Source organism: Nicotiana tomentosiformis, chromosome 12, assembly GCF_000390325.3.
Source record: "Nicotiana tomentosiformis chromosome 12, ASM39032v3, whole genome shotgun sequence".
Lineage (NCBI taxonomy): Eukaryota > Viridiplantae > Streptophyta > Magnoliopsida > Solanales > Solanaceae > Nicotiana > Nicotiana tomentosiformis.
In genome coordinates this window covers 84994597-85004394 of record NC_090823.1, presented here as the reverse complement: position 1 = coordinate 85004394, position 9798 = coordinate 84994597, and the positions used below count along the sequence as shown (strand labels likewise).

Genomic DNA, 9798 nt, shown 5'->3' with positions numbered 1-9798 from the left:
CTGGGTTCGCATTTGCTACCAAAATGTTCTCATTTGCGAAAGGGCTCTTCTGAGACAAGGTTCGCATTTGCGACCCCTTTCTCGCAATTGGAAAGATTTCAACATCAAATTTAGGATTTCCATGATAGAAATTAGGGATTTGAGTAGAATTGAGGATCTTTGTAAAATTGAGATTTAGACCTCGAATTGGGGTCGGATTTCGAGACAATTCACATAACCGAGCTCGGAGGTGAATGGGTAATCGGATTTTGGTCCGAATCTCGATTTTGACCAAACGAGCCCGGGGTTGACTTTTGTTGACTTTTTCAAAAGTGATCTAAATTGAACCTCTTTCATTTGCGGGTAGTTTCTAAAACTTATTTTGAATTATTTGGTCAAACATTTACTATAGTTTGTTGGTTTGGAGGCTTGTTCAAAAGGTAAGGCCGTGGTTGAGTGATTGCTTGAGTTGCGGAGCGAAGTAAGTGTTGGGTCTAACCTTGATTTGAGGGAATTAAGAACCCTTGAACTACTTGTTATGTGAATTACGTGTGAAACAGCGTATATGCGAGGTGACAAATGTATATACGCCGTCAAAATAATTGTTTCCATGTCTTTCTCATATTTTATGAATTATCTCACTCCATGCCTTAACTGTTACATGCTTTAATTGCTTTCTATACTGTAATTTGTTACTTGTCATTAATTGTTCTTCTATTGAATTGTTCATTCCTTCCATGACTCCGTGATTAATTACTACTTGCCTTACTTACATACTTTAAATGTCATGTACTTGGCTTGTCTTGTTGTTTTTGTATTATTTGTAGCATTCCTTTAATTAGTAGGTGGTTCCTTTATTGCTTTGCTTTTATATTCCTTAATTGTAGGGATTCTTGTAAATTGAGCTAATGAATCGATTGATTTTATTGACAATATTTATTGATCGGGTTGCATGCCGCAACAGTTATGATATGGTGGAATAAGGGAGGATTTTGATATTGATTGTTATGATATGGTAGGATCGGATTGCGCGCCGCAACGGTTGTGTATGTAATGCTTGATATTGATAAATGATAATATGGTGTAATAAGGGAGGATTATGACATTGATTATAATGATATGGTGTGATCGGGTTGCGCATCGCAGCGGATTGTGTATGTGATTCTGAATATTAATAAATGATGATATGGTGAAATAAGAAAGGATTATGTGTGTACGGTGGGATTGGGTTGCGCGCCACAACGGATTATGTATGTTATATTTGTTGTTGATGTTGTGTTGGTTTCCAGCATTGTTATATAAAATTATGAGATCAGTTATTCTGGGTTCTCTGGTCGCAAGGATTGAGTTCTTTTTTTAAAACTAACTGTCTTACTTTCATTTACTGTTTTCCTTCCCTATTATTATTATTATTATTATTATTATTATTGTTATATAAAATTATGAGATCAGTTATTCTGGGTTCTCTGGTCGCAAGGATTGAGTTCTTTTTTTAAAACTAACTGTCTTACTTTCATTTACTGTTTTCCTTCCCTATTATTATTATTATTATTATTATTATTATTATTATTATTATTATTATTATTATTATTATTATTATTATTATTATTATTATTATTATTATTATTATTATTATTATTATTATTATTATTATTATTATTATTATTATTATTATTATTATTATTATTATTATTATTATTATTATTATTATTATTATTATTATTATTATTATTATTATTATTATTATTATTATTATTATTATTATTATTATTATTATTATTATTATTATTATTATTATTATTATTATTATTATTATTATTATTATTATTATTATTATTATTATTATTATTATTATTATTATTATTATTATTATTATTATTATTATTATTATTATTATTATTATTATTATTATTATTATTATTATTATTATTATTATTATTATTATTATTATTATTATTATTATTATTATTATTATTATTATTATTATTATTATTATTATTATTATTATTATTATTATTATTATTATTATTATTATTATTATTATTATTATTATTATTATTATTATTATTATTATTATTATTATTATTATTATTATTATTATTATTATTATTATTATTATTATTATTATTATTATTATTATTATTATTATTATTATTATTATTATTATTATTATTATTATTATTATTATTATTATTATTATTATTATTATTATTATTATTATTATTATTATTATTATTATTATTATTATTATTATTATTATTATTATTATTATTATTATAATGCGTACAAGTTATTGTAAGTGGACCGCCTTAGCCTCGCCACTACTTCATCGAGGTTAGGCTCGGCACTTATAGAGTACATGGAGTCAGTTGTACTCATACTATACTCTTCACTTCTTGTACAGATTTCGGAGTGGATCCTAGCGGCATCCAGTAGATTTGCTCGGATTCTGATCTTGACGGAGACTTGAGGTACAACTGCACAGCGTTCGCAGCCCTGAAGTCCCCGTTTCACATTACTTTAGTTGTTTATTTCGATTCAAACAATTATGCTTTTATTCAGACTATTATTTATAGTACTCTAGACGCTCGTATATTCGTGACACCAATTCTGGAATTGTATTTGGATATCGCCGTTTATTAGTTTATTTACTTTATTTCAGTTTATTCAGCTTATTGGTTTTCATTTGACTTGAATTATTTAAAATGGTTAATAACTATATCTAACATTAGCTTGCCTAGCAAGTGAAATGTTAGGCGTCATCATGGTCCCAAGGGTGAGAATTCTGGGTCGTGACAATAGTTACTGTGAGTTTTTTTTCTTTTTTTCCCTTCTTAGCATTGTAAGTGATGCTTACTATTGTTTAGCGTCCTTGTTCTTTCTAGATGCATACTTGAATACCAAAAACAGTTTAAGAAGTAAAAGCAAATTTATATAGTTTTTCATTTATTCTTGAAGAGTACATGTTAAGAACGAGAATATTTTTTTCTCACTTGTAATACGTCACTTTCGATAAAGAGGTACTCAAGAGTACATTAAGGGTGTGTTTGGTATGAAGAAAAATATTTTTCAGAAATTCTTTTTCAATTTTTTCATGTTTGGTTGGCTTAAATGTTTTGGAAAATATTTTTCTCATGAACTTGTTTTTCTCCCATTGAGGAAATTTTTTCCTTAACAAGAGAAGGGAAAACATTTTCCAAAACTCTTTTTCAATCTTCCCCACCCTATTCCCCATCCCCACCAACCCCCCCCTACACCCCACCCACTCCCACCCCTCAAACCACCCTACCCTACTCCAGCCCTACCACCCCACCCCACCCAACTCAATAAAAATATTATTATGAGTGCTTTCTTTTTCATTTTAACAAAATGAGTATTTTCTTTCCATGATGTAAAAAAAAGTATTTTATTTCAACAAAAAAAAAGTACTTTCTTTTTTATAATGTAGAAAAGTATTTTTTTTTCATTTCAACAAAATGATATTTCAATGAAAAAAATAGTATTTTCTTTTTAGTTATGGAGCACATATTTCAACATTGAATTTTTATAGAGTCATGTATTATTAGTGATATTGCTTGATGTGCATTAAGCACATTTTCTTTCCAAAATGAAAACTGTCATATTTTGTGGAAGAGTAACTTAAGTTTACAATATGATAGTCAAATTTGAATAAATTTAATGAAGAAGAGTATATATTATTCCATTTAAGCTTATGTCACTAAATAATCTAAGCAAAAGAAAATTATAAATTGCACTTGAAAAAATCACACTTATATAATATGGGTAACCCATATTCTACCCGCTCATTTGACACCCAATCTGTTTTTGACCCGCATGAAATATGGGTGGGTTAAAACCCAACCCGTTTTTGTTCAACTCATTTTTAACCCGCCCAAATCCGATCCAACCCGCCCATTTGCCACCGCTACTTGGGAATTTCTTAGTTAAAAAAGATGAGATACAAAACAACTTGCTTTCTGATATGTGGATTACTCAAATGTGACAAAAAAGAATAGTTAATTTAAAAATATGAGTTGAAATTAGAAAATAAAATCGTGAGAAACATGAAAAAAAGATTATATATAAAGAAAAAAAATAGAATTGATAAGAAGATAAATATACTATTATTTAATTTAGTGAGAGAAAAAATTTATCCTATTAAATCAATCCTACCTCTAATCAAAATTTAAAAAACATTATAATTTAAAATTCTTTTATAAATAATTATATATACTAATATAGTAGTGCTTTATATTTTTTGGGCCATAAATATTTGGGGGCTTCACTTGCCTTTGCCTTTTATCCTAGAGCCGCCCTTGCCCCTACCTTCAACGCTAGCTCCGTCCCTGTCAGGTTCCTTATCTGCTGCTTTACAATCTGCTTCCTTCGAGTGTTGCATTTTTTATTTGCTCGCCCAACTGCTTCCCCTGTTCTTTTATCTTTTAATCCAGAAAAAGAAATGGCTAAAATTTTATCACTTGCAGATATAGTGTTCCAGCTGCAAATGAACAGTCTTATATTACTTCTAAGACTGGTGGTTGTTGACCTTTGATACTTCATATATCTTGTACTAGTTCTTTTTCGTTTCGAGTTTCGATCCGTCTAACTATTGGACAGGGGGGTATTCTTTTTCCCGATAATTGTCAGTTGTTTCATAGGAGTAGTAATTAATTTTCACAATCAAGTTGGCTGCATGTTGACTGAATATCTTTCCTGAGAAGGGACATTGTTTGTTCAATTCCGTAGCTCTGACATTATTTTACTCTGCTTGAAAACAAAAACAAGTTGATCTTTCTGCATTTTTCATCCTAATTGCGAGGCATCTGATTTTATTCACTTAGAAATACCAGTCTTTAACTACTATTTGGACCTGATGGAAGTCAAAGACACAAATTCTACTCAATTGGCGTATGGGGAACCTCCCTGGATTTTTAAAGGCAGGCAAGTGTTTTTACAATTATTTCACCAATCAGTCTTTTAGATTTAGATCAGCCAAGAATTGTACTAATAAAGTGTTTATTAATGTAATGTAATGTTGCAGTGCTTTATACCAGCTTCATCTTGTCAAAGCAGAGACTGCTCGAGCTTTCATTCCTAAAGACTGCAGACTAGTTGAGGCATTTGGGTATCCATTTTTCTTTACTACAGTAGACTGTGAAAAGCATTTTAGTGGGTTTATTTTGAAGAATTAAGTAATGCCCATTATGCTTAATTAAACTGATTTTTTGTACTTTGTACTTGCAGATATACTCTTGGCGGGTTTTTTCTTGCTAGCTATGATGACAGTCCTGCTGGATTCTTCGACGAGGTTTCCCCTGTCTTATTTTTTATATACTTAATAAGTTGCTCCTCTTGATCAAATGATTTGTTCTAGTAGACTAAGTGATTTGTCTGCATTATTAAAGTTGAATCATCTCATTCTAAATTGCAAGAGGGACCTTTTTCTGTTTGCTCTGTACAGGAACATGCATTTCATATAGACAAGTTAAAAAGAACCTCTCTCTTCTTTTTTTTGTTTATTAATAGTCAAATGTGTTATTTTATTGCAAGTTGTTCAGTTGGTGGTGATTGCAGGACTAGTATGGAATCCACCTACATCTTGTGCGTAAGTATTTACTCTATTGCATCTTCCTCTGCTTACTACTACTAATACATTATGGAACAATTATGTGGAAGAACACATGCAAATCTAGTATATTGCTTCTTTGGGAAAACTCAGCATGACCACATCCAGACCTTTACCAGTCAGCCACTACCAAATCAATTCAGGGACTTAATTTGACTTTCTTTACCCATCATTGGTGGTGTCAAAAATATGGTTTACTTTTTGATGCTTTCTTTCCCTCCCTGAAAATGCAGGTCACCTTCCTTCTTGTGTCTAACTATTTCTTCCTTCTCTGGCGGTTTAGAAGAGGGAGTTTTTCCTTTTATAGTTTCATTCGAGCTCCACCACTGCCTATGTAGTATACTGATCAGTACTAATGATTCAGCTGTCACGAGTGAACAATGGGAAAACTTTATGGATAATCCACTAAACCTTGTTGGAAACTTTCTCAAGAACATGGAGAGCGGGGATTCTTTAACTTGATAAAATATAGATAAAGAAATGAAAAAATGGCGGATCGTGACCCCGAGGGAGGTGGGAAGCTACCGCTTCTAGAATGACAGCTTCTCCGTTACTTTTGTAGAGCTATCACCAAGGAGAAGGGCTGTATGAATCTCACCACTCTTAATGGGAGGTCTCGGGTTCGAGCCCTGGAAATGGAGAAACTCCTAGTAGGGAGCGCTTCCCCTTTGTGTGAATCTTGATTAGTCAAACCAGAGGGCTTGGAGAACCTGATGGTTAAACCAAATTATAAAAATATTCTGTTGCTTGTTCAGTATGAAGTATTTTTGTTTGTACACTAACAAATATATTCTTTGTCAACAATAGATGGGCTGCCAGGGTGCTGGTGGATAGTGATGAGGCATGCCTTCATGGGCGGAAGGTGGGTAGCGGTGACTTTCTTATATACATCTATACTCCTAACCTTAGATTAAACAAGAATGACTTCTTTTAATCATCTGATTAAAAGGGATTTCTAGCATGTGTTCGTTCGAATGAAGACTTGGACATAAAGATAGATAGTCACTAGACTTCCTTAGTAAGAATCTAGTTTGCATCACTAATTTGATTCTTATATATTGCATTGTTTTAACATGATCACATTCATGTCTCGTGTGTCACAGGTTGTAGGTCTTCCAAGTCAACTTGCCAGGTTTTCAAAGGTACAACTGAGTTCGTAGATTGGGTCTTCTGTTGTTGAACCCTTGAATCGTATTTTTGTGTATCAAGCATCATGCAGTTCAACTCTCCTAGTCAAAACTTACACGAAATGCTTTCAAATTACCTTACTCTTCTTAAACAATGACTCTTCTCTGCCGTATTGGCTATGAATTTCCTTTTTCCGTACGCACTTGGATTCTAAATGCTTTTATAAACTTTTACCTGAGGTGGGTGAAAATGTAGTTGTAGAGAATATTTTTTCAATTACTCGGCTGATGTTTCCAGAAAGTTAAAATGGATATGTCCTGAAAGTGAGGATTCATATAGCCGACTCCAACTTGTTTGGGATTGAGGCGTATTATTTTTTTTTTTTTTTTTTTTTTTGTTGTTGACATGTTTTGAACTAGAAATTACTTTATTGACCTGCATGCAGAAAATTACAGCACTTCCGCGGACACCGAAAAGTGGAACAAGTAGTTTTCTAAGCACTGTTGGCTTGAGGACATCTTCTGCTAGCTATAGGAATCGCATGGACATAGAAGTAACGGAAATCAAGAAGCAGAGAGCAATAAATATCTGCAATATCAACCTTAATACCACTGGTAACTAAGTTGACAGACTGCATTATTTCTTGATAGATGAAAATCATAATCCAATTGTTGATCACCTGCGACTTTCCTTATAGCAATAGTTGTGAAGGCGGAATTAGAACTTGGTATATCTAGGTATTTCCTTTAGACACCGTCAACTGAGGATTAGACAAATAGAAAAAATGACCTAGTGTTTGTCCTTCTGCTGAGATTTGAAACCTAGGACTTTATTGATCTCCTCCCACTTCATTGACCACTTGGCCATACATTTGGGTGCCTAGGTATTTCCTTCATTCAATAGAATAAGCAATAAATTCCTCCATTTTGTCGTTGTAGCCTAATATGCTCATCCCAATATACTTGCCAAGGTAGGGAGTGTTGATCCTTTGGCAAAATCCTGCAGTTTGACCTGTAGTAGGTTATTGGGAAACTTCATCTCAAATGTTATACCCCATTTTATCATGCTTCTATGTCCATTTGGAATTGGCAGTTCCTCAGCAAGAGTCTAAGGGATGGATGGGTCCACTTATCAAAATGTCACTCCCAAACTTTAGGTAATTGTTTCTAACTTGGTCCTTAGGGTGTTTACCCTTGAAGTAAATTTGGACTTGTAATTAGCAGTTTTGCTTGAAATTTCAGCGGACGGACAAAGTACAATTCTGATCTCCTCAAGTACTCTTGCCAGATTGAATGCAGGTCAATGCTGCTTAGCCCGACCTTTTCATTGCCGTGATTCTCATTCTTTAACTGTGATTAGAACTCGTTGCTAAGGCTAGTGATTTGTGTTTTTTAACTTCGCATATATAGGGTAAGACCAGTGCGACCAGCAAAAGTCTTGGGACCATTTGCATTGGATGCAAACAAGGAAAATTCATCTGAAAATCAGAGCTTGAATGTGGAATCACCAGGCAGAGTGCCTACTGGGACCAAGAGAAATTTCAGCATATCCGTGATGCTATCCAAGCCGATTCTGGCTTTAGAATTCAATCATCTGAAAATGAAAGTTGAAGCTCCTACTACAGTTACTGCACGCTCTCAGAATACTATTTGACAAGTCAGTGATATCTTTTTTACATGCCTAATAAAGATGGCTGATATTCTAATTTCTGCGTGTTCGTTTATAAAATGAGTCGCTTTTTGTTATTTCCATTTTTCTCACTAGTAGTAACACTATCTCCGACTCGTTAATTATTGTCATAGATCATTTTCAGCTTCTTCAATGAGGATCACATTTAAGAGTCTTATTTTGTCCAGTGATCTTCTTACACTATTTGTTTTTTGTTATCTGGGAAGAATATATCAGAGAACTTTGACATGTGCAGTAATTTAACATTCTAGTACAACCAGAGGTCATTTGGTAACAGTGGGCTACAAAGGCAAGAATGAATTCTTTACTTTGACAACTTTACAGAATATCTCATATCACACCCTTTGTATTTTGAAGTAGTGATACAAAAGAGAGTAACTGAATTACTAAATTACCCATCAAAAACTAATTAACCATTTTGCCCTTCTCCAAAAGTAGAATTACCTTCCCTTATGTGATGGATCATATACCCTTAATTAACTTTCTCTTCATTAATCTCAATACGAGAAGAATTTTACAAGTTACAACTATTCAATATAGACCATATTCATATGCATAATTAAAAATGGTATCTGAATAGTCACTCTTTCCTGCTACTTTTTAAGAACCTAATATTGACAATTCAATGGAAATCGGTCAAGTGCCTTTTATCAAGCAAGGATGACAGAATTTAAATTTGTTTGTGAATAGTCATTTTTACCTGCTACTTTATATGTGGTTATGCTCTAAAATCTTTGAGGAAGTTTGAAAATATTAAACCCACTGTACTTTTCTTCTTGTACTTTATTACTTATATATTTTCTATTTTTATGTCGAAGTACGTGGACGTGGATCCCGTTAAACTTATTTTTCTTCATTTTACATGGAAGAAAGTTGTGTTATCTCCATCTCTTTTGATTCCAGGCTTTGCTTTTTTATTTTGAAAGCAAGTTATCAACTTATCATCTGTCACAGAATTTATTATTCAATTGTCTTCTATCTGTGTTTTAGTGGAAATGATATGTTAATTGACGAGAATGCTCGATTTTCCCTTTTACATATTGGTTATATTTCATTGTTTCTCTCCGACTGAATCATGAATTTACTTCAATAACTTAACTCTACATGTTCGAATTATAGCTAGCAGTGAAGTTGTAGAGATCGTTTGTCCTCTCCCAATTGTTGATAAAAGATGCTTGGCCAACTTCCTGCAACGTCAGCATTAGTCATGATTCTTTTAGTTTAATAAATTTTTGAAATATTGTATTGAAAAAAGAAAAAGAAACTACACTTGATGCCTTTTAAGTTTTAAAAGTTTTAAGTATGATTGTTACTAAAATTAAATATAAAACTAGAATATTAGATTTAATATGTCTCATTAGCAACATGGAATGGCT

General features: G+C 32.4%; 1 protein-coding gene across 6 annotated transcripts; it reads left to right on the top strand.

Moving 5' to 3' along the window:
* Window positions 1–4239: 4239 nt before the first annotated feature.
* Window positions 4240–8577, top strand: LOC104093679 (protein NEOXANTHIN-DEFICIENT 1). Of its 6 annotated transcripts, XM_070191450.1 has the most exons (12): window positions 4266–4332; window positions 4464–4504; window positions 4821–4920; window positions 5021–5104; window positions 5224–5287; window positions 5538–5584; window positions 6413–6467; window positions 6709–6747; window positions 7179–7347; window positions 7826–7889; window positions 7975–8031; window positions 8143–8577. In XM_070191450.1, exons 3-12 carry the CDS (start codon window positions 4853–4855, stop codon window positions 8384–8386), a joined length of 891 nt encoding a protein of 296 aa, XP_070047551.1. In that variant the 5' UTR covers window positions 4266–4332; window positions 4464–4504; window positions 4821–4852; the 3' UTR covers window positions 8387–8577. The 6 variants fall into 6 exon arrangements, with proteins under 6 accessions (XP_009597759.1, XP_009597762.1, XP_009597761.1 ...); XM_009599464.4 differs by having other exon boundaries at window positions 4240–4332; window positions 4464–4920; XM_009599467.4 differs by lacking the exon at window positions 4464–4504 and having other exon boundaries at window positions 4246–4332; window positions 4830–4920.
* Window positions 8578–9798: the final 1221 nt, after the last annotated feature.